The 24,938-nt window shown below is 56.6% G+C and overlaps 1 protein-coding gene across 3 annotated transcripts in view; it reads left to right on the top strand.

Annotated features, from left to right (window-relative positions):
* Window positions 1-24,938, top strand: part of LOC140386997 (bridge-like lipid transfer protein family member 2) — a 193,835-nt gene that overhangs the window by 37,591 nt on the left and 131,306 nt on the right. For 2 of the 3 annotated variants that reach the window (XM_072469961.1, XM_072469962.1), the window contains 5 exons: window positions 6,844-6,964; window positions 10,055-10,167; window positions 15,365-15,432; window positions 16,792-16,919; window positions 23,245-23,363. In XM_072469961.1, the coding sequence (XP_072326062.1) occupies window positions 6,844-6,964; window positions 10,055-10,167; window positions 15,365-15,432; window positions 16,792-16,919; window positions 23,245-23,363 (549 nt within the window). Of the gene's footprint in view, window positions 1-6,843; window positions 6,965-10,054; window positions 10,168-15,364; window positions 15,433-16,791; window positions 16,920-23,244; window positions 23,364-23,652; window positions 23,809-24,938 lie in introns of those variants that run through there. The other variant, XM_072469963.1, reaches the window with a different exon arrangement.

Genomic DNA, 24,938 nt, shown 5'->3' with positions numbered 1-24,938 from the left:
GCGGCACTCCCTCAGTACTGACCCTCTGACAGTGCTGCACTCCCTCAGTACTGACCCTCTGACAGTGCGGCACTCCCTCAGTACTGACCCTCTGACAGTGCAGCATTCCCTCAATAGTGACCCTCTGACAGTGCGGCACTCCCTCAGTACTGACCCTCTGACAGTGCAGCACTCCCTCAGTACTGACCCTCTGACAGTGCTGCACTCACTCAGTACTGACCCTCTGACAGTGCAGCACTCCCTCAGTACTGACCCTCTGACAGTGCGGCACTCCCTCAGTACTGACCCTCTGACAGTGCCACACTCCCTCAGTACTGACCCTCTGACAGTGCGGCACTCCCTCAGTACTGACCCTCTGACAGTGCAGCACTCCCTCAGTACTGACCCTCTGACAGTGCAGCACTCCCTCAGTACTGACCCTCTGACAGTGCGGCACTCCCTCAGTACTGACCCTCTGACAGTGCGGCACTCCCTCAGTACTGACCCTCTGACAGTGCGGCACTCCCTCAGTACTGACCCTCTGACAGTGCAGCGCTCCCTCAGTACTGACCCTCTGACAGTGCAGCACTCCCTCAGTACTGACCCTCTGACAGTGCAGCGCTCCCTCAGTACTGACCCTCTGACAGTGCAGCACTTCCTCAGTACTGACCCTCTGACAGTGCAGCACTCCCTCAGTACTGACCCTCTGACAGTGCAGCACTCCCTCAGTACTGACCCTCTGACAGTGCAGCGCTCCCTCAGTACTGACCCTCTGACAGTGCGGCACTCCCTCAGTACTGACTCTCTGACAGTGCAGCATTCCCTCAGTACTGACCCTCTGACAGTGCGGCACTCCCTCAGTACTGACCCTCTGACAGTGCGGCACTCCCTCAGTACTGACTCTCTGACAGTGCAGCACTCCCTCAGTACTGACCCCCTGACAGTGCGGCACTCCCTCAGTACTAACCCTCTGACAGTGCGGCACTCCCTCAATACTGATCCTCTGACAGTGCAGCACTCCCTCACTACTGACCCTCTGACAGTGCAGCACTCCCTCAGTACTGACCCTCTGACAGTGCGGCACTCCCTCAGCACTGACCCTCTGACAGTGCAGCACTCCCTCAGTACTGACCCTCTGACAGTGCAGCACTCCCTCAGTACTGACTCTCTGACAGTGTGGCCCTCCTCAGTACTGACCCCCTGACAGTGCAGCACTCCCTCAGTACTGACCCTCTGACAGTGCGGCACTCCCTCAGCACTGACCCCCTGACAGTGCAGCACTCCCTCAGTACTGACCCCCTGACAGTGCAGCACTCCCTCAGCACTGACCCTCTGACAGCACTCCCTCAGTACTGACCCTCTGACAGTGCGGCACTCCCTCAGTACTGACTCTCTGACAGTGCGGCACTCCCTCAGTACTGACCCCCTGACAGTGCAGCACTCCCTCAGTACTGACCCTCTGACAGTGCGGCACTCCCTCAGCACTGACCCCCTGACAGTGCAGCACTCCCTCAGTACTGACCCCCTGACAGTGCGGCACTCCCTCAGAACTGACCTTCTGACAGTGCGGCACTCCCTCAGTACTGACCCTCTGACAGTGCGGCACCCCCTCAGTACTGACACTCTGACAGTGCGGCACTCCCTCAGTACTGACCCTCTGACAGTGCGGCACTCCCTCGGTACTGACCCTCTGACAGTGCAGCACTCCCTCAGTACTGACCCTCTGACAGTGCGGCACTCCCTCAGTACTGACCCTCTGACAGTGCGGCACTCCCTCAGTACTGACTCTCTGACAGTGCGGCACTCCCTCAGTACTGACTCTCTGACAGTGCGGCACTCCCTCAGTACTGACTCTCTGACAGTGCAGCACTCCCTCAGTACTGACCCTCTGACAGTGCAGCACTCCCTCAGTACTGACCCTCTGACAGTGCGGCACTCCCTCAGTACTGACTCTCTGACAGTGCGGCACTCCCTCAGTACTGACCCCCTGACAGTGCGGCGCTACCTCAGTACTGACCCTCTGACAGTGCGGCACTCCCTCAGTACTAACTCTCTGACAGTGCGGCACTCCCTCAGTACTGACCCCCTGACAGTGCGGCGCTACGTCAGTACTGACCCTCTGACAGTGCAGCACTCCCTCAGTACTGACCCTCTGACAGTGCGGCACTCCCTCAGTACTGACCCCCTGACAGTGCAGCACTCCCTCAGTACTGACCCCCTGACAGTGCGGCACTCCCTCAGTACTGACCCCCTGACAGTGCAGCACTCCCTCAGTACTGACCCTCTGACAGTGCGGCACTCCCTCAGTACTGACCCTCTGACAGTGCAGCACTCCCTCAGTACTGACCCTCTGACAGTGCGGCACTCCCTCAGTACTGACTCTCTGACAGTGCGGCACTCCCTCAGTACTGACTCTCTGACAGTGCGGCACTCCCTCAGTACTGACTCTCTGAGAGTGCAGCACTCCCTCAGTACTGACCCTCTGACAGTGCAGCACTCCCTCAGTACTGACCCTCTGACAGTGCGGCACTCCCTCAGTACTGACTCTCTGACAGTGCGGCACTCCCTCAGTACTGACCCCCTGACAGTGCGGCGCTACCTCAGTACTGACCCTCTGACAGTGCGGCACTCCCTCAGTACTGACTCTCTGACAGTGCGGCACTCCCTCAGTATAGACCCCCTGACAGTGCGGTGCTACCTCAGTACTGACCCTCTGACAGTGCAGCACTCCCTCAGTACTGACCCTCTGACAGTGCGGCACTCCCTCAGTACTGACCCCCTGACAGTGCAGCACTCCCTCAGTACTGACCCTCTGACAGTGCGGCACTCCCTCAGTACTGACCCTCTGACAGTGCAGCATTCCCTCAGTACTGACCCTCTGACAGTGCAGCACTCCCTCAGTACTGACCCTCTGACAGTGCAGCACTCCCTCAGTACTGACCCTCTGACAGTGCAGCACTCCCTCAGTACTGACTCTCTGACAGTGCGGCATTCCCTCAGTACTGACCCTCTGACAGTGCAGCACTCCCTCAGTACTGACCCTCTGACAGTGCGGCACTCCCTCAGCACTGACCCTCTGACAGTGCAGCACTCCCTCAGTACTGACCCTCTGACAGTGCAGCACTCCCTCAGTACTGACTCTGACAGTGCGGCCCTCCCTCAGTACTGACCCCCTGACAGTGCAGCACTCCCTCAGTACTGACCCCCTGACAGTGCGGCACTCCCTCAGCACTGACCCTCTGACAGCACTCCCTCAGTACTGACCCTCTGACAGTGCGGCACTCCCTCAGTACTGACTCTCTGACAGTGCGGCACTCCCTCAGTACTGACCCCCTGACAGTGCAGCACTCCCTCAGTACTGACCCTCTGACAGTGCGGCACTCCCTCAGCACTGACCACCTGACAGTGCAGCACTCCCTCAGTACTGACCCCCTGACAGTGCGGCACTCCCTCAGTACTGACCTTCTGACAGTGCGGCACTCCCTCAGTACTGACCCTCTGACAGTGCGGCACCCCCTCAGTACTGACACTCTGACAGTGCGGCACTCCCTCAGTACTGACCCTCTGACAGTGCGGCACTCCCTCAGTACTGACCCTCTGACAGTGCAGCTCTCCCTCAGCACTGACCCTCTGACAGTGCGGCACTCCCTCAGTACTGACCCTCTGACAGTGCGGCACTCCCTCAGTACTGACTCTCTGACAGTGCGGCACTCCCTCAGTACTGACTCTCTGACAGTGCGGCACTCCCTAAGTACTGACTCTCTGACAGTGCAGCACTCCCTCAGTACTGACCCTCTGACAGTGCAGCACTCCCTCAGTACTGACCCTCTGACAGTGCGGCACTCCCTCAGTACTGACTCTCTGACAGTGCGGCACTCCCTCAGTACTGACCCCCTGACAGTGCGGCGCAACCTCAGTACTGACCCTCTGACAGTGCGGCACTCCCTCAGTACTGACTCTCTGACAGTGCGGCACTCCCTCAGTACTGACCCCCTGACAGTGCGGCGCTACCTCAGTACTGACCCTCTGACAGTGCAGCACTCCCTCAGTACTGACCCTCTGACAATGCGGCACTCCCTCAGTACTGACCCCCTGACAGTGCAGCACTCCCTCAGTACTGACCCCCTGACAGTGCGGAACTTCCTCAGTACTGACCCCCTGACAGTGCAGCACTCCCTCAGTACTGACCCTCTGACAGTGCGGCACTCCCTCAGTACTGACCCTCTGACAGTGCAGCACTCCCTCAGTACTGACCCTCTGACAGTGCGGCACTCCCTCAGTACTGACTCTCTGACAGTGCAGCACTCCCTCAGTACTGACTCTCTGACAGTGCGGCACTCCCTCAGTACTGACTCTCTGAGAGTGCAGCACTCCCTCAGTACTGACCCTCTGACAGTGCAGCACTCCCTCAGTACTGACCCTTTGACAGTGCGGCACTCCCTCAGTACTGACTCTCTGACAGTGCGGCACTCCCTCAGTACTGACTCTCTGAGAGTGCAGCACTCCCTCAGTACTGACCCTCTGACAGTGCAGCACTCCCTCAGTACTGACCCTCTGACAGTGCGGCACTCCCTCAGTACTGACTCTCTGACAGTGCGGCACTCCCTCAGTACTGACCCCCTGACAGTGCGGCGCTACCTCAGTACTGACCCTCTGACAGTGCGGCACTCCCTCAGTACTGACTCTCTGACAGTGCGGCACTCCCTCAGTACTGACCCCCTGACAGTGCGGCGCTACCTCAGTACTGACCCTCTGACAGTGCAGCACTCCCTCAGTACTGACCCTCTGACAGTGCGGCACTCACTCAGTACTGACCCCCTGACAGTGCAGCACTCCCTCAGTACTGACCCTCTGACAGTGCGGCACTCCCTCAGTACTGACCCTCTGACAGTGCAGCATTCCCTCAGTACTGACCCTCTGACAGTGCGGCACTCCCTCAGTACTGACCCTCTGGCAGTGCGGCACTCCCTCAGTACTGACCCTCTGACAGTGCGGCACTCCCTTAGTACTGACCCTCTGACAGTGCGGCACTCCCTCAGTACTGACCCTCTGACAGTGCGGCACTCACTCAGTACTGACCCTCTGACAGTGCGGCACTCCCTCAGTACTGACCCTCTGACAGTGCGGCACTCCCTCAGTACTGACCCTCTGTCAGTGCGGCACTCCCTCAGTACTGACCCTCTGACAGTGCGGCACTCCCTCAGTACTGACCCTCTGTCAGTGCGGCACTCCCTCAGTACTGACCCTCTGACAGTGCGGCACTCCCTCAGTACTGACCCTCTGACAGTGCAGCACTCCCTCAGTACTGACCCTCTGACAGTGCAGCACTCCCTCAGTACTGACCCCCTGACAGTGCGGCACTCCCTCAGTACTGACCCCCTGACAGTGCGGCGCTACCTCAGTACTGACCCTCTGACAGTGCAGCACTCCCTCAGTACTGACCCCCTGACAGTGCGGCGCTACCTCAGTACTGACCCTCTGACAGTGCAGCACTCCCTCAGTACTGACCCTCTGACAGTGCGGCACTCCCTCATTACTGACCCTCTGACAGTGCGGCACTCCCTCAGTACTGACTCTCTGACAGTGCGGCACTCCCTCAGTACTGACCCCCTGACAGTGCGGCGCTACCTCAGTACTGACCCTCTGACAGTGCAGCACACCCTCAGTACTGACCCTCTGACATTGCGGCACTCCCTCAGTACTGACCCCCTGACAGTGCAGCACTCCCTCAGTACTGACCCTCTGACAGTGCGGCACTCCCTCAGTACTGACCCTCTGACAGTGCAGCATTCCCTCAGTACTGACCCTCTGACAGTGCGGCACTCCCTCAGTACTGACCCCCTGACAGTGCGGCACTCCCTCAGTACTGACCCTCTGACAGTGCGGCACTCCCTCAGTACTGACCCTCTGACAGTGCGGCACTCCCTCAGTACTGACCCTCTGACAGTGCGGCACTCCCTCAGTACTGACCCTCTGACAGTGCGGCACTCCCTCAGTATTGACCCTCTGTCAGTGCGGCACTCCCTCAGTACTGACCCCCTGACAGTGCAGCACTCCCTCAGTACTGACCCTCTGACAGTGCAGCGCTCCCTCAGTACTGACCCTCTGACAGTGCAGCACTCCCTCAGTACTGACCCTCTGACAGTGCAGCACTCCCTCAGTACTGACCCTCTGACAGTGCAGCGCTCCCTCAGTACTGACCCTCTGACAGTGCAGCGCTCCCTCAGTACTGACCCTCTGACATTGCGGCACTCCGTCAGTACTAACACTCTGACAGTGCGGCACTCCCTCAGTACTGACCCCCTGACAGTGCAGCACTCCCTCAGTACTGACCCTCTGACAGTGCGGCAGTCCCTCAGTACTGACTCTCTGACAGTGCAGCACTCCCTCAGTACTGACCCTCTGACAGTGCGGCACTCCCTCAGTACTGACCCTCTGACTGTGCAGCACTCCCTCAGTACTGACCCTCTTACTGTGCAGCACTCCCTCAGTACTGACCCTCTGACTGTGCAGCACTCCCTCAGTACTGACCCTCTGACAGTGCAGCACTCCCTCAGTACTGACCCTCTGACAGTGCAGCACTCCCTCAGTACTGATGTTAATGCTGAGCGCAGCAAGCCCGAGGGACTGAATGACCTACTCCTATTTCTTATGAAGAGGCTGAAGAGCCGATTCGTGGCCTCCTTTTCCCAATGTTTGAGTGTTCTCATTGACAAACAATGTTTTGTAAAGTGTTTATGATAGCTGTTTTGTGTGTGCTTTGTCATGGTGAAGGGATGCTGCCCATTGATGTTGACATAGATGTGCACTGTGACTTGTTCATTTAGAACCTGATTTGTTACACCCCCTATCCCCCTCTTACAGAGGATGACCGGTCAACTGGCGTCATAGTGACCAGACCCGCATTCATGGACTACTTACCACAAGTCATTTCGCTGGAGATGGAGAACACCAGCATCATGCTATCTTTGAACAGTCAACAGAGGTACAGGCATAAAACTCAGGGCAGAGACTTGCATTTGTGTAGCACCTTTCCAGGTTTCAGGACTTCCCAAGACACCACACAACCAGTGAAGTACTTCTGACGTCCAGTCGCTGTTTATCATAGAATTTACAGTGCATAAGAAGGCCATTCGGCCCATTGAGTCTGCATTGGGTCTTGGAAAGAGCACCCTACCCAAGGTCAACACCTCCACCCTATCCCCATAACCCAGTAACCCCACCCAACACTAAGGGCAATTTGGACACTAAGGGCAATTTTGCATGGCCAATCCACCTAACCTGCACATCTTTGGACTGTGGGAGGAAACCGGAGCACCCGGAGAAAACCCACGCACACACGGGGAGGATGTGCAGACTCCGCACAGACAGTGACCCAAGCGGGGAATCGAACCTGGAACCCTGGAGCTGTGAAGCAATTGTGCGATCCACAATGCTGCTGTGCTGAGGCAGTAAACGCGGTACCAGATCCCACAAACAATAATGTGATAATGACCAAATCGGTCGGACATCGCTTCAGGGATACATTTTGAATCTTTTTAAGGTGACCTTGATAGATTGACTGGGGGTCAAAGGGCATTGGTGCGGGGGTGGGGGTGGGGGGGGGGATATGGAGTTGAGGCTACGCTCAGTGTACTGCAGCTCCCCCTCAGTACTGCAGCTCCCCCTCAGTACCACAGCTCCCCCTCAGTACTGCAGCTCCCCCTCAGTACCGCAGCTCCCCCTCAGTACTGCAGCTCCCCCTCAGTACTGCAGCTCCCCCTCAGTACCGCAGCTCCCCCTCAGTACCGCAGCTCCCCCTCAGTACCGCAGCTCCCCCTCAGTACTGCAGCTCCCCCTCAGTAGCGCAGCTCCCCCTCGGTACTGCAGCGCCCCCCAGTACCGCAGCTCCCCCTCAGTACTGCAGCCCCCTCTCAGTACTGCAGCTCCCCCTCAGTACTGCAGCCCCCTCTCAGTCCAGCAGCTCCCCCTCAGTACTGCAGCTCCCCCTCAGTACTGCAGTTCCCCCTCGGTACTGCAGCTCCCCCTCAGTACTGCAGTTCCCCCTCGGTACTGCAGCTCCCCCTCGGTACTGCAGCTCCCCCTCGGTACTGCAGCTCCCCCTCGGTACTGCAGCTCCCCCTCGGTACTGCAGCTCCCCCTCAGTACCGCAGCTCCCCCTCAGTACCGCAGCTCCCCCTCAGTACCGCAGCTCCCCCTCAGTACCGCAGCTCCCCCTCAGTAATGCAGCTCCCCCTCAGTAATGCAGCTCCCCCTCAGTAATGCAGCTCCCCCTCAGTACCGCAGCTCCCCCTCAGTAATGCAGCCCCCTCTCAGTACTGCAGCTCCCCCTCGGTACTGCAGCTCCCCCTCAGTACCGCAGCTCCCCCTCAGTAATGCAGCCCCCTCTCAGTACTGCAGCCCCCCCTCAGTACCGCAGCCCCCTCTCAGTACTGCAGCTCCCCCTCAGTAATGCAGCTCCCCCTCGGTACTGCAGCTCCCCCTCAGTACCGCAGCTCCCCCTCAGTAATGCAGCCCCCTCTCAGTACCGCAGCTCCCCCTCGGTACTGCAGCTCCCCCTCAGTACCGCAGCCCCCTCTCAGTACTGCAGCTCCCCCTCAGTACCGCAGCCCCCTCTCAGTACTGCAGCCCCCTCTCAGTACTGCAGCTCCCCCTCAGTACCGCAGCTCCCCCTCAGTACCGTAGCCCCCTCTCAGAACGGCAGCCCCCCCTCAGTACCGCAGCCCCCTCTCAGTACTGCAGCTCCCCCTCAGTACCGCAGCTCCCCCTCAGTACCGCAGCTCCCCCTCAGTAATGTAGCTCCCCCTCAGTACCGCAGCTCCCCCTCAGTAATGCAGCCCCCTCTCAGTACTGCAGCGCCCCCTCGGTACTGCAGCACCGTCTCGGTACTGCAGCGCCCCCTCAGTACCGCAGCTCCCCCTCAGTAATGTAGCCGCCTCTCAGTACTGCAGCTCCCCCTCAGTACCGCAGCTCCCCCTCAGTACCGTAGCCCACTCTCAGTACTGCAGCTCCCCCTCAGTACCGCAGCTCCCTCTCAGTACTGCAGCTCCCTCTCAGTACTGCAGCTCCCCCTCAGTACCGCAGCTCCCCCTCAGTACCGTAGCCCCCTCTCAGAACGGCAGCCCCCCCTCAGTACCACAGCTCCCCCTCAGTACCGCAGCCCCCCCTCAGTCCAGCAGCGCCCCCTCGGTACTGCAGCACCGTCTCGGTACTGCAGCGCCCCCTCGGTACTGCAGCGCCCCCTCGGTACCGCAGCTCCCCCTCAGTACCGCAGCCCCCCCTCAGTCCAGCAGCGCCCCCTCGGTACTGCAGCACCGTCTCGGTACTGCAGCGCCCCCTCGGTACTGCAGCGCCCCCTCTGTACTGCAGCGCCCCCTCTGTACTGCAGCGCCCCCTCGGTACTGCAGCGCCCCCTCGGTACTGCAGCACGTCTCGGTACTGCAGCACTGTCTCGGTACTGCAGCGGCCCTCGGTACTGCAGCGCCTCCTCGGTACTGCAGCGCCTCCTCGGTACTGCAGCACCGTCTCGGTACTGCAGCGCCCCCTCGGTACTGCAGCGCCCCCTCGGTGTCTCGGTACTGCAGCGCCCCCTCGGTACTGCAGCACGTCTCGGTACTGCAGCACTGTCTCGGTACTGCAGCGGCCCTCGGTACTGCAGCGCCTCCTCGGTACTGCAGCGCCTCCTCGGTACTGCAGCACCGTCTCGGTACTGCAGCGCCCCCTCGGTACTGCAGCGCCCCCTCGGTGTCTCGGTACTGCAGCGCCCCCTCGGTACTGCAGGACCGTCTTGGTACTGCAGTGCCCCCTCGGTACTGCAGCACCGTCTCGGTATTCCTCTGTGAATGTTGACATGGATTTTGCCCACATCGGTGAAGTGGGGACTTGAATCCAGCACCTTCTGACTTGGAGGGTGGAGCGCTGACCACGGTGTCATGTCTGACACAGGACCTCACATGTTATTTTTGACATGGATTACCCAGTGTGTAAGAGAGATTGTAGCGTCTGCATTTTCTGGCTGTTTAGTGTCTTTTGTTAGTGCTGCCAGATCTGATTTGTGGCTTCTCGTTTTTCCCAGACACCTGCATTGGAACCTGAAGTTGCTTAGTTTCCAGTATGAGCCTGAAGACTTTTATCTGATAATGCCACACCTCATCCTGCCTCCCATGAGTATCCAGCTAAGCCTAGAAGGTTAGGACCATTGGAGGAGCAGTATCATGTCTCATTATGTGGCAGGGCCCGGTGCAATACCCATTAGAGGAGGGTCTTATCGCGATGGAACCAGTGTGATGATGTTTGTTGCTGTACACTGCGCCTTTAAACCTGGGTGTCGGGGGTGACGTCTGTAATATTCTCGAATGGGGCTGACCTAAGAGGTGGGGGTTGAGAGCGAGTTCCCAGGGTGCTGGGGTCAGCAGTAAGTGAATGAGCGCTGCAGAGCAGATCGGCTGTCGCACCAGATATCTGTAAGTAAATGCCTGCATTTTAAAAAAGTATTATTGGAATACCCTTTACCTGCGGTTAGGTGGTGAAGTCGACATAGAGACTTTCCCCTTTGAGGGGGGGAGCTGACTGGTGGTGATTTAATCTGAGGGTCACCACACCTCAGACGAGAGGCGAGGTTGAGAAGGCGGGGTCGTCATGAATAACCTCAGCCGGTGCGGGAATTGAACCCACGCTGCTGGCCTCGCTCTGCGTCACAAACCCAGCCCATTGAGCTAAACCAGCCCCTATGGGTTAGAATCGGTATTTCACAGTTTCAGATGGGTTGGGGTCCTTCATTGTTTGAAAAGGGGCACTCTGAAAAGGATGGGAATAGAGGGATACGGACCCAGGAAGTGTGGACGATTGTCGTTTAGTCGGGCAGCATGGTCAGCACGGGCTTGGAGGGCCGAAGGGCCTGTTCCTGTGCTGTACATTTCTTTGTTCTTTGTTTGTTATCCAATGAAGTTCGAGAACCACTAGTTTAAAGGAATAAGGCTGTTTATTGACTGCTCCTCTCTCCATCTCTTACCTCCTCTCTCCCCACTCTCCTCTTCCCCTCTCTCCCCCTCCTCTCTCCCCCTCCTCTCTCCCCCTCCTCTCTCCCCCTCCTCTCTCCCCCTCCTCTCTCCCCCTCCTCTCTCCCCCTCCTCTCTCCCTCTCCTCTCTTCCCCTCCTCTTTCCCCCTCCTCTCTCCACCTCCTCTCTCCACCTCCTCTCTCCCCCTCCTCTCTCCCCCTCCTCTCTCCCCCTCCTCTCTCCCCCTCCTCTCTCCCCCTCCTCTCTCCCCCTCCTCTCTCCCCCGCTCCTCTCTCCCCCTCCTCTCTCCCTCTCCCTCCTCTCTCTCCCCCTCCTCTCCTCTCTCTCCCTCTCCTCTCTCTCCCTCTCCTCTCTCTCCCTCTCCTCTCCCCCTCTCCTCTCCCCCTCTCCTCTCCCCCTCTCCTCTCCCCCTCTCCTCTCCCCCTCCTCTCTCTCCCCCTCCTCTCTCTCCCCCTCCTCTCTCTCCCCCTCCTCTCTCTCCCCCTCCTCTCTCTCCCCCTCCTCTCTCTCCCCCTCCTCTCTCTCCCCCTCCTCTCTCTCCCCCTCCTCTCTCCCCCTCCTCTCTCTCTCCCCCCACCTCTCCCCCCTCCTCTCTCTCCCCCCTCCTCTCTCTCCCCCCTCCTCTCTCTCCCCCCTCCTCTCTCTCCCCCCTCCTCTCTCTCCCCCCTCCTCTCTCTCCCCCCTCCTCTCTCTCCCCTCCTCTCTCTCCCCCTCCTCTCTCTCCCCCTTCCTCTCTCTCCCCCCTCCTCTCTCTCCCCCCTCCTCTCTCTCCCCCTCTCTCTCCCCCCTCTCTCCCCCCTCTCTCTCCCCCCCTCTCTCTCCCCCCTCCTCTCTCCCCCCCTCCTCCCTCCCTCTCCCTCCTCTCTGTCCCCCTCCTCTCCTCTCTCTCCCCCTCCTCTCTCTTCCCCTCCTCTCTCTCCCCCTCCTCTCTCTCCCCCTCCTCTCTCTCCCACTCCTCTCTCTCCCCCTCCTCTCTCCCCCTCCTCTCCCCCTCCTCTCCCTCCCCCTCCTCTCCCTCCCCCTCCCTCTGCTCTCTCTCTCTCTCCCTTCTCTCTCCCCCTCCTCTCTCTCCCCCCCTTTCTCTACCCCCCCTTTCTCTCCCCCTCCTTTCTCTCCCCCTCCTTTCTCTCCCCCTCCTTTCTCTCCCCCTCCTTTCTCTCCCCCTCCTCTCTCTCCCCCTCCTCTCTCCCCCTCCTCTCTCCCCCTCTCCTCTCTCCCCCTCCTCTCTCCCTCTCCCTCCTCTCTCTCCCCCTCCTCTCCTCTCTCTCCCTCTCCTCTCTCTCCCTCTCCTCTCTCTCCCTCTCCTCTCCCCCTCTCCTCTCCCCCTCTCCTCTCCCCCTCTCCTCTCCCCCTCCTCTCTCTCCCCCTCCTCTCTCTCCCCCTCCTCTCTCTCCCCCTCCTCTCTCTCCCCCTCCTCTCTCTCCCCCTCCTCTCTCTCTCCCCCCACCTCTCCCCCCTCCTCTCTCTCCCCCGTCCTCTCTCTCCCCCCTCCTCTCTCCCCCCCCTCCTCTCTCTCCCCACTCCTCTCTCTCCCCCCTCCTCTCTCTCCCCCCTCCTCTCTCTCCCCCTCCTCTCTCTCCCCCCTCCTCTCTCTCCCCTCCTCTCTCTCCCCCTCCTCTCTCTCCCCCTCCTCTCTCTCCCCCTCCTCTCTCTCCCCCTCCTCTCTCTCCCCCCTCCTCTCTCTCCCCCCTCCTCTCTCTCCCCCCTCTCTCTCCCCCCTCTCTCTCCCCCCCTCTCTCTCCCCCCTCCTCTCTCCCCCCCTCCTCCCTCCCTCTCCCTCCTCTCTGTCCCCCTCCTCTCCTCTCTCTCCCCCTCCTCTCTCTCCCCCTCCTCTCTCTCCCCCTCCTCTCTCTCCCCCTCCTCTCTCTCCCCCTCCTCTCTCTCCCCCTCCTCTCTCTCCCCCTCCCCTCTCTCCCCCTCCTCTCCCTCCCCCTCCTCTCCCTCCCCCCCCTCTGCTCTCTCTCTCTCTCTCCCTTCTCTCTCCCCCTCCTCTCTCTCCCTTCTCTCTCCCCCTCCTCTCTCTCCCCCCCCCTTTCTCTACCCCCCCTTTCTCTCCCCCCCCTTTCTCTCCCCCTCCTTTCTCTCCCCCTCCTTTCTCTCCCCCTCCTTTCTCTCCCCCTCCTTTCTCTCCCCCTCCTTTCTCTCCCCCTCATTTCTCTCCCCCTCCTCTCTCTCCCCCTCCTCTCTCGCCCCCTCCTCTCTCTCGCCCCCTTCTCTCTCTCGCCCCCTTCTCTCTCTCCTCCCTTCTCTCTCTCCCCCTCCTCTCTCTCCCCCTCCTCTCTCTCCCCCTCCTCTCTCTCCCCCTCCTCTCTCTCCCCCCCTCTCTCCCCCCCTCACCCCCGCACCCTCCTTTCTCCCTCGTACACTCCTCCCTCTCTCTGTCTCTGTCACTGTCGCTCTCTCTCTCTCTGTCTGTCTCTCCCTCTCCCTCCCTCTCCCCCCTCTCCCTCTCCCTCTCCCCTCCCCCCTCTCCCCCTCCCCGTCTCCCCCTCCCTCTCCCCCTCCCTCTCCCCCTCCCTCTCCCCCTCCCTCTCCCCCTCCCTCTCCCCCTCCCTCTCCCCCTCCCTCTCCCCCCCTCTCCCCCTCCCTCTCCCCCCTCCCTCTCCCCCCTCCCTCTCCCCCCTCCCTCTCCCCCCTCCCTCTCCCCCCTCTCCCCCTCCCTCTCCCCCCTCTCCCCTCCCTCTCCCCCCTCTCTCCCTCCCTCTCCCCCCTCTCCAACTCTCTCCCCCTCTCCTCACTCCCCCTCCTCTCTCCCCCTCCTCTCTCCCTCTCCCTCCTCTCTCTCCCCTTCCTCTCCTCTCTCTCCCTCTCCTCTCTCTCCCTCTCCTCTCCCCCTCTCCTCTCCCCCTCCTCTCTCTCCCCCTCCTCTCTCTTCCCCTCTCTCTCTCCCCCTCCTCTCTCTCCCCCTCCTCTCTCTCCCCCTCCTCTCTCTCCCCCTCCTCTCTCTCCCCCTCCTCTCTCCCCCTCCTCTCTCTCCCCCCTCCTCTCTCTCCCCCTCCTCTCTCTCCCCCCTCCTCTCTCTCCCCCTCCTCTCTCTCCCCCTCCTCTCTCTCCCCCCTCCTCTCTCTCTCCCCTCCACCTCTCTGTCGCTCTCTCTCTCTCTGTCTGTCTCTCTCTCTCTCCCTCCCTCTCCCCCCTTTCCCCCTCCTTCTCCCCCCTCTCTCGCCCCCTTCTCTCTCTCCTCCCTTCGCTCTCTCCCCTTCGCTCTCTCCCCCTCCTCTCTTTCCCCCTCCTCTCTCTCCCCCTCCTCTCTCTCTCCCCCTCCTCTCTCTCTCCCCCCCACCTCTCCCCCCTCCTCTCTCTCCCCCCTCCTCTCTCTCCCCCTCCTCTCTCTCCCCCCCTCTCTCTCCCCCCTCTCTCTCCCCCTCCTCTCTCCCTCTCCCTCCTCTCTCTCCCCCTCCTCTTCTCTCTCCCCCTCCTCTCTCTCCCCCTCCTCTCTCTCCCCCTCTTCTCCCTCCCCCTCCTCCCCCTCCTCCCCCTCCTCTCCCTCCCTCTCCCTCTCTCTCCCTTCTCTCTCCCCTCCTCTCTCTCCCCCTCCTTTCTCTCCCCCTCCTTTCTCTCCCCCTCCTTTCTCTCCCCCTCCTTTCTCTCCCCCTCCTTTCTCTCCCCCTCCTTTCTCTCCCCCTCCTCTCTCTCCCCCTTCTCTCTCTCCTCCCTTCGCTCTCTCCCCTTCGCTCTCTCCCCCTCCTCTCTCTCCCCCTCCTCTCTCTCCCCCTCCTCTCTCTCCCCCTCCTCTCTCTCCCCCTCCTCTCTCTCCCCCTCCTCTCTCTCCCCCTCTTCTCTCTCCCCCTCCTCTCTCTCCCCCTCCTCTCCCTCTCTCTCCTCTCTCTCTCCCTTCTCTCTCCCTCTCCTTTCTCTCCCCCTCCTTTCTCTCCCCTTCGCTCTCTCCCCCTCCTCTCTCTCCCCCTCCTCTCTCTCCCCCTCCTCTCTCTCCCCCTCCTCTCTCTCCCCCTCCTCTCTCTCCCCCTCCTCTCTCTCCCCCTCCTCTCTCTCCCCCTCCTCTCTCTCCCCCTCCTCTCTCTCCCCCTCCTCTCTCCCCCCCTCCTCTCTCCCCCCCTCCTCTCTCCCCCCCTCTCCCCCGCACCCTCCTTTCTCCCTCGTACACTCCTCCCTCTCTCTGTCTCTGTCTCTGTCGCTCTCTCTCTCTCTGTCTGTCTCTCTCTCTCCCTCCCTCTCCCCCCTCTCTCCCCCTCCCCCTCCCCCCTCTCTCCCCCTCCCCCTCTCTCCCCCTCCCCCTCTCTCCCCCTCCCCCTCTCTCTCTGTCTCTCTCTCTCTCTGCCTCTCTCTCCATTTTGCCCCCTCTCTCTCTATTTTTCTCTTTCTCCCTCTCCCACATTCCCTGCTTCCTCCCTCTCTCTGCTGCTAGATGGATTGCTCATGTCTCAGAGTCGGCAGCGTATCGTCAGCCTGAGCCAGCTCAGCAGCTCCTTACAGGTGAGTGAAGCACCTTGGTGACACCAGCGAGTCTCCGCGCTGTCCTTTCCAATGGCCGCAGACAACACCCTGACATTCAGTTCCCAACCTGTGCTCAGTCTCAGCCTCGCTGTCCTGGCAGCAACAACAACCACCTGCACTTATATATTGCCATTGGTGAAACACCCCAGGGCATTTCGCAGGTGGGCGATCAAACCAGTTTTGACACTGAGCCAAAGGGTGGCCCAGTGGTTAGCACTGCTGCCTCACGGAGCCTGGGACCCGGGTTCAATTCCGGCCTTGGGTGACTGTGGAGTTTATATGTTCTCCCCGTGTCTTTGTGGCTTCCCCCGGGTGCTCCTGCCCAGTCCAAAGATGTGAGGTTTAGTTGGCGTTATGCGGATCGGGCAGGGGAGTGGACCTCGGCAGGGTGCTGTTTCAGACAATGCAGAATCGATGGGCTGAATGGCCTTCTGCAGTGTAGGGATTCTGTGAGTTACGGAGTCATTACAGTCAATGACGAATGATAATCTTCATTATTGTCACAAGTAGGCTTACATTAACACTGCAATGAAGTTACTGTGAAAAGCCCCTAGTCGCCACATTCCGGCGCCTGTTTGGGTACACGGAGGGAGAATTCAGAATATCCAAATTATCTAACAGCGTGTCTTTCGGGACTGTGGGAGGAAACCGGAGCACCCGGAGGAAACCCACGCAGACACGGGGAGAACGTGCAAACACCGCACAGACAGTGACCCAAGCCGGGAATCGAACCTGGGACCCTGGAGCTGTGAAGCCACAGTGCTAACCACTGTGCTACCGTGCCGCCCTTGAACGAGCTTGCTGTGGGAAGGCAGCTTGGGTGGTGCAATAGCTTCTGAAAATATTCTACTGAAAGAAAGCAAATCCTTTCCGCCATCACCATCCAGAGCTGATCCGTGTTCCCACCACAACTCCTTGCTGAGTGAATTATGGAATAATGGAGCACGGAGGGAGGCCATTCAGCCCAGAGTGCCTGTGCTAGCCCTTTGCAGGAGCGATCCAGTATATCAAACACCCCTCCTCTTGCCACGTGGCTCTGCGAATGGTTCTTGTCGTGAATCTATGATCCTGTTTATCCAGTTCCCGTCTGAAAGTTGCAATTGCTCTTTCTTTCCGTGTGTCGGCCCGCGCGGTTGTTTAACAGATGTTAATGTGTTAAACAGTGAAAATTACAAATGCTCCAATAAAATATTTTCTGAGAAAAGAAAGTTACAATTGAATCTGCCGCCACAGTCCATCCAGCTGGCGCGGTCCAGATCACAGGAACTCACCGGCGACGTGGCCACTCTCACTGTTTCCATTGCAGTGCAGCTGAAGTTGTTTTCTGTTTTGTTTTAGATCACGGGCATTGATCTTTCTGCTTCGATTAGTCTTCACACCTGCACTCTTCACTATCGACACTCCGAGTTTTCACACTGGCTCCTCTTGTCAAAGAAATCAGCAGAACCTCCGTTGACAATGAAAAGGTTTGTGTCAACTTGCACACTGTCGGCGTTTCTGTGTTCTTTTATCTTCTTGTTTCTCAGTATCATTCAACTTAAGTAACCCCTCTCCCCCAGCACCCTGTGTTACTGACTGTATCTCTATGATGTTACTCCAGTTCCCTCACACTGTCACTCAGTAACCCCTCTCCCCCAGGCACCCTGTGTTACTGACTGTATCTCTACTGATGATAATCCAGCTCCCTCGCACTGTCACTCGGTAACCCCTCTCCCCCAGCACCCTGTGTTACTGACTGTATCTCTACTGATGTTAATCCAGCTCCCTCACACTGTCACTCAGTAACCCCTCTCCCCCCAGCACCCTGTGTTACTGACTGTATCTCTATGATGTTACTCCAGTTCCCTCACACTGTCACTCAGTAACCCCTCTCTCCCAGCACCTTGTGTTACTGACTGTATCTCTGCTGATGTTACTCCTGCTCCCTCGCACTGTCACTCAGTAACCCCTCTCCCCCCAGCACCCTGTGTTACTGACTGTATCTCCACAGATGTTAATCCAGCTCCCTCACACTGTCACTCAGTAACCCCTCTCCCCCAGCACCCTGTGTTACTGACTGTATCTCTACTGATGTTAATCCAGCTCCCTCACACTGTCACTCAGTAACCCCTCTCCCCCAGCACCCTGTGTCACTGACTGTATCTCTACGGATGTTAATCCAGCTCCCTCACACTGTCACTCAGTAACCCCTCTCCCCCAGCACCCTGTGTTACTGACTGTATCTCTACTGATGTTAATCCAGCTCCCTCACACTGTCACTCAGTAACCCCTCTCCCCCAGCACCCTGTGTCACTGGCCGTATGTCTACTGATGTTAATCCATCTCCCTCACACTGTCACTCCGTAACTCCTCTCCCCCAGCACCCTGTGTTACTGACTGTATCTCTACTGATGTTAATCCAGCTCCCTCACACTGTCACTCAGTAACCCCTCTCCCCCCAGCACCCTGTGTTACTGACTGTATCTCTACTGATGTTAATCCAGCTCCCTCCCACTGTCACTCAGTAACCCCTCTCCCCCAGCACCCTGTGTTACTGACTGTATCTCTACTGATGTTAATCCAGCTCCCTCGCACTGTCACTCAGTAACCCCTCTCCCCCAGCACCCTGTGTTACTGACTGTATCTCTATGATGTTACTCCTGCTCCCTCACACTGTCACTCAGTAACCCCTCTCTCCCAGCACCCTGTGTTACTGACTGTATCTCTACTGATGTTACTCCTGCTCCCTCACACTGTCACTCAGTAACCCCTCTCTCCCAGCACCCTGTGTTACTGACTGTATCTCTACTGATGTTACTCCTGCTCCCTCACACTGTCACTCAGTAACCCCTCTCCCCCCAGCACCCTGTGTTACTGACTGTATCTCCACAGATGTTAATCCAGCTCCCTCACACTGTCACTCAGTAACCCCTCTCCCCCCAGCACCCTGTGTTACTGACTGTATCTCTATCTTTTCATCCTCACTGTCAACAGGGGTGGTACCAGGGGATTGGAGAGTGGCGAATGTCGTGCCCCTGTTCAAAAAAGGGACTAGGGATAACCCTGGGAATTACAGGCCAGTTAGTCTTACTTCGGTGGTAGGCAAAGTAATGGAAAGGGTACTGAAGGATAGGATTTCTGAGCATCTGGAAAGACACTGCTTGATTAGGGATAGTCAGCACGGATTTGTGAGGGGTAGGTCTTGCCTTACAAATCTTATTGAATTCTTTGAGGAGGTGACCAAGCATGTGGATGAAGGTAAAGCAGTGGATGTAGTGTACATGGATTTTAGTAAGGCATTTGATAAAGTTCCCCATGGTAGGCTTATGCAGAAAGTAAGGAGGCATGGGATAGTGGGAAATTTGGCCAGTTGGATAACGAACTGGCTAACCGATAGAAGTCAGAGAGTGGTGGTGGATGGCAAATATTCAGCCTGGATCCCAGTTACCAGTGGCGTACCGCAGGGATCAGTTCTGGGTCCTCTGCTGTTTGTGATTTTCATTAATGACTTGGATGAGGGAGTTGACGGGTGGGTCAGTAAATTTGCAGATGATACGAAGATTGGTGGAGTTGTGGATAGTAAGGAGGGCTGTTGTCGGCTGCAAAGAGACATGGATAGGATGCAGAGCTGGGCTGAGAAGTGGCAGATGGAGTTTAACCCTGAAAAGTGTGAGGTTGTCCATTTTGGAAGGACAAATATGAATGCGGAATACAGGGTTAACGGTAGAGTTCTTGGCAATGTGGAGGAGCAGAGAGATCTTGGGGTCTATGTTCATACATCTTTGAAAGTTGCCACTCAAGTGGATAGAGCTGTGAAGAAGGCCTATGGTGTGCTCGCGTTCATTAACAGAGGGATTGAATTTAAGAGCCGTGAGGTGATGATGCAGCTGTACAAAACTTTGGTAAGGCCACATTTGGAGTACTGTGTACAGTTCTGGTCGCCTCATTTTAGGAAGGATGTGGAAGCTTTGGAAAAGGTGCAAAGAAGATTTACCAGGATGTTGCCTGGAATGGAGAGTAGGTCTTACGAGGAAAGGTTGAGGGTGCTAGGCCTTTTCTCATTAGAACGGAGAAGGATGAGGGGCGACTTGATAGAGGTTTATAAGATGATCAGGGGAATAGATAGAGTAGACAGTCAGAGACTTTTTCCCCGGGTGGAACAAACCATTACAAGGGGACATAAATTTAAGGTGAAAGGTGGAAGATATAGGAGGGATATCAGAGGTAGGTTCTTTACCCAGAGAGTAGTGGGGGCATGGAATGCACTGCCTGTGGAAGTAGTTGAGTCGGAAACATTAGGGACCTTCAAGCAGCTATTGGATAGGTACATGGATTACGGTTAAATGATATAGTGTAGATTTATTTGTTCTCAAGGGCAGCACGGTAGCATTGTGGATAGCACAATTGCTTCACAGCTCCAGGGTCCCAGGTTCGATTCCGGCTTGGGTCACTGACTGTGCGGAGTCTGCACGTCCTCCCCGTGTCTGCGTGGGTTTCCTCCGGGTGCTCCGGTTTCCTCCCACAATCCAAAGATGTGCAGGTTAGGTGAATTGGCCAATGATAAATTGCCCTTAATGTCCAAATTGCCCTTGGTGTTGGGTGAAGGTGTTGAGTTTGGGTAGGGTGCTCTTTCCAAGAGCCGGTGCAGACTCAAAGGGCCGAATGGCCTCCTTCTGCACTGTAAATTCAATGATAATCTATGATTAATCTAGGACAAAGGTTCGGCACAACATCGTGGGCCGAAGGGCCTGTTCTGTGCTGTATTTTCTATGTTCTATGTTCTATGATGTTAATCCAGCTCCCTCACACTGTCACTCAGTAACCCCTCCCCCCCCAGCACCCTGCGGTACTGATGTTAATCCAGCTCCCTCACACTGTCACTCAGTAACCCCTCTCCCCCAGCACCCTGTGTTACTGACTGTATCTCTATGATGTTACTCCAGTTCCCTCACACTGTCACTCAGTAACCCCTCTCTCCCAGCACCCTGTGTTACTGACTGTATCTCTATGATGTTACTCCTGCTCCCTCGCACTGTCACTCAGTAACCCCTCTCCCCCCAGCACCCTGTGTTACTGACTGTATCTCCACAGATGTTAATCCAGCTCCCTCACACTGTCACTCAGTAACCCCTCTCCCCCAGGCACCCTGTGTTACTGACTGTATCTCTACTGATGATAATCCAGCTCCCTCGCACTGTCACTCGGTAACCCCTCTCCCCCAGCACCCTGTGTTACTGACTGTATCTCTACTGATGTTAATCCAGCTCCCTCACACTGTCACTCAGTAACCCCTCTCCCCCCAGCACCCTGTGTTACTGACTGTATCTCTATGATGTTACTCCAGTTCCCTCACACTGTCACTCAGTAACCCCTCTCTCCCAGCACCTTGTGTTACTGACTGTATCTCTGCTGATGTTACTCCTGCTCCCTCGCACTGTCACTCAGTAACCCCTCTCCCCCCAGCACCCTGTGTTACTGACTGTATCTCCACAGATGTTAATCCAGCTCCCTCACACTGTCACTCAGTAACCCCTCTCCCCCAGCACCCTGTGTTACTGACTGTATCTCTACTGATGTTAATCCAGCTCCCTCACACTGTCACTCAGTAACCCCCCTCCCCCAGCACCCTGTGTCACTGACTGTATCTCTACGGATGTTAATCCAGCTCCCTCACACTGTCACTCAGTAACCCCTCTCCCCCAGCACCCTGTGTTACTGACTGTATCTCTACTGATGTTAATCCAGCTCCCTCACACTGTCACTCAGTAACCCCTCTCCCCCAGCACCCTGTGTCACTGGCCGTATGTCTACTGATGTTAATCCAGCTCCCTCACACTGTCACTCCGTAACTCCTCTCCCCCAGCACCCTGTGTTACTGACTGTATCTCTACTGATGTTAATCCAGCTCCCTCCCACTGTCACTCAGTAACCCCTCTCCCCCAGCACCCTGTGTTACTGACTGTATCTCTACTGATGTTAATCCAGCTCCCTCGCACTGTCACTCAGTAACCCCTCTCCCCCAGCACCCTGTGTTACTGACTGTATCTCTATGATGTTACTCCTGCTCCCTCACACTGTCACTCAGTAACCCCTCTCTCCCAGCACCCTGTGTTACTGACTGTATCTCTACTGATGTTACTCCTGCTCCCTCACACTGTCACTCAGTAACCCCTCTCTCCCAGCACCCTGTGTTACTGACTGTATCTCTACTGATGTTACTCCTGCTCCCTCACACTGTCACTCAGTAACCCCTCTCCCCCCAGCACCCTGTGTTACTGACTGTATCTCTACTGTTAATCCAGCTCCCTCACACTGTCACTCAGTAACCCCTCTCCCCCAGCACCCTGTGTTACTGACTGTATCTCTACTGATGTTAATCCAGCTCCCTCACACTGACACTCAGTAACCCCTCTCTCCCCAGCACCCTGTGTTACTGACTGTATCTCTACGGGTGTTAATCCAGCTCCCTCACACTGTCACTCAGTAACCCATCTCCCCCAGCACCCTGTGTTACTGACTGTATCTCTACTGATGTTAATCCCGCTCTCTCACACTGACACTCAGTAACCCCTCTCCCCCAGCACCCTGTGTTACTGACTGTATCTCTACTGATGTTAATCCCGCTCCCTCACACTGTCACTCAGTAACCCCTCTCCCCCAGCACCCTGTGTTACTGACTGTATCTCAACTGATGTTAATCCCGCTCCCTCACACTGTCACTCAGTAACCCCTCTCCCCCAGCACCCTGTGTTACTGACTGTATCTCTACGGGTGTTAATCCAGCTCCCTCACACTGTCACTCAGTAACCCCTCTCCCCTAGCACCCTGTGTTACTGACTGTATCTCTACTGATGTTAATCCAGCTCCCTCACCCTGTCACTCAGTAACCCCTCTCCCCCCCAGCACCCTGTGTCACTGACTGTATCTCTACTGATATTAATCCCGCTCCCTCACACTGTCACTCAGCAACCCCTCTCCCCCCAGCACCCTGTGTTACTACTGTATCTCTACTGATGTTAATCCAGCTCCCTCACACTGTCACTCAGTAACCCCTCTCCCCCAGCACACTGTGTTACTGACTGTATCTCTACTGATGTTAATCCCGCTCCCTCACACTGTCACTCAGTAACCCCCCTCCCCCAGCACCCTGTGGTACTGATGTTAATCCAGCTCCCTCACACTGTCACTCAGTAACCCCTCTCCCCCAGCATCCTGTGTTACTGACTGTATCTCTACTGGTTAATCCCGCTCCCTCACACTGTCACACAGTAACCCCTCTCCCCCCAGCACCTTGTGTTACTGACTGTATCTCTACTGATGTTAATCCAGCTCCCTCACACTGTCACTCAGTAACCCCTCTATCCCAGCACCCTGTGTTACTGTTTGTATCTCTACTGATGTTAATCCAGCTCCCTCACACTGTCACTCAGTAACCCCTCTCCCCCAGCACCCTGTGTTACTGACTGTATCTCTACTGATGTTAATCCAGCTCCCTCATACTGTCACTCAGTAACCCCTCTCCCCAGCACCCTGTGTTACTGACTGTATCTCTACTGATGTTAATCCAGGTCCCTCACACTGTCACTCAGGAACCCCTCTCCCCCAGCACCCTGTGTTACTGTCTGTATCTCTACTGATGTTAATCCAGCTCCCTCACAGTGTCACTCAGTAACCCCTCTCCCCCAGCACCCTGTGTTACTGACATGGTGAGAAGGGATAACCACTCTTCCATTCTGGGGTCATGAGATGATCCCTGCGGTGATGTTTCCTGAGAGCCCACCTTTACTCTGCTTTTATTCTGTGTTTAAACAGGCAATTCCCTTGGCTGAAAATCCCCATCACCATCACTTGTTCACTGTCCAATGTGAGCAGCTCTCTCCAGTTCCTTGATGCTCCAGCCTTTGCTCTGGGCTTCGGGTCTATTATTGCAGGTGAGAATACTTCTTAAGATTGGCTTTTATTTGAACTCCTCTGCATAGCCCTATTACCCTCCCCATCCTTACCCCTTCCTAATCCTGCGTCTTTGCATCAGTCAGGTAGAAGGAGAAATATTCATTTGTTTATATCACAGAATCTTTCGTACACGAGTGGATCTCCTGTATTTCTCATGGCACATCCAGGGGCGATTGCTTCCACGTTAGATGTAGTTGACAGGACTCTTTTAATTCCTTCGCAGGAGGTGGGCGTCGCTGCCAAGACCAACATTTATTGCCTTGCACTATTTGCCCTTGAGAAGGTGGTGGTGAGCTGCCTCCTTGAACCATTGCAAGCGTAGCAGTCTTGGGTACAGCTGATTGGCTTGCTGGGGCACTTCAGAGAGCAGTTAAGAGTCAACCACATTGCTGTGGGTCTGGAGTCACCTATAGACCAGACTGGGTGAGAATGACGGATTTCCTTGCTTAAAAAGACAATAGTGAACCAGATGGGTTCTTACAACAATCCAGAGATTACTCGGTCATCACTAGCTTTTTTTTTAAGTTCCAGATTCATTTATGAACTGGATAGAAATTTCCTCGCCTGCTGTTACGGGACTTGAAATTGTCATTAGCCCAGACCTCTGGATTCCCAGCCGAGTAACATAACCATTATGTTGTCATGCCATGTAGGGATGTGAGAAATAACTGGACTGGGCTGAGTTAATGAAACTCAATCCCACTTATAAAATACACATTAATCCTTATGCTGTAAATTACCATGTCCAAATGTATAATGGCAGCTGCCTATGTAAACCGTCACGCTGTAATTGCACTCTTCTACCAGTGGCAGCACTGTGTCTTCAGAAGATTACACTTGCCATTAGCAATTGGTCTTCACAATTCAGAATGAAAATTTACCAGAAATGTATTTCTCCCCATCTGTCTGAGCCACTCTTTTTTTTGTCCTCTCTGTTTCTAACCGCTTTTCCCCTTCACCTCTGTCTGCATTCTCCTGTCTCTGACTCTTCCCCCTTCTCCGTCTGCCCTCTGTTCCTTCAGACTCACCCATCTCTTGTCAGCTGGTTCTCTCTTTCCCTCTTTGCATTTGTTTGTCCCCCTTTTTTCCAATTTTCTGTCTTTTACAGTCCCTTGCTTTTTTTTCCTTCTCTATTGATTGATCTCCCCATCTGCCTCTTGCTGTCTCCCACTTCACTGCACCTCTCTTTAACTCTTTTCTGAATTAATTTCTCCCGTTGTCTTTCCTTTTGCATTTGTTTTGCTTTGTGCCTTGCTGGCTTCCCTCTTTCTGTTGTGCCTTGGTCTCTCTCTCTCTCTCTCTCTATTTCTCTCTCCCTCCCCTCACCGCCCTCACCCCCTCTCTCCCACTATCTCGCTCTCCCACTATCTCGCTCTCCCACTATCTCTCTCCCCCTCTCTCTCTCCCCCTCTCTCTCCCCCTCTCTCTCCCCCACTCTCTCTCCCTCTCACTCTCTCTCTCTCTCTCTCTCTCTCTCACTCTCTCTCTCTCCCCCTCTCTCTCCCCCTCTCTCTCCCACTCTCTCTCCCACTCTCTCTCCCACTCTCTCTCCC

The sequence above is a fragment of the Scyliorhinus torazame genome, chromosome 12, assembly GCF_047496885.1.
Source record: "Scyliorhinus torazame isolate Kashiwa2021f chromosome 12, sScyTor2.1, whole genome shotgun sequence".
Classification (NCBI taxonomy): domain Eukaryota; kingdom Metazoa; phylum Chordata; class Chondrichthyes; order Carcharhiniformes; family Scyliorhinidae; genus Scyliorhinus; species Scyliorhinus torazame.
Note: the sequence above shows the minus strand (reverse complement) of the source record. Positions and strands in the feature narration are given on the sequence as shown.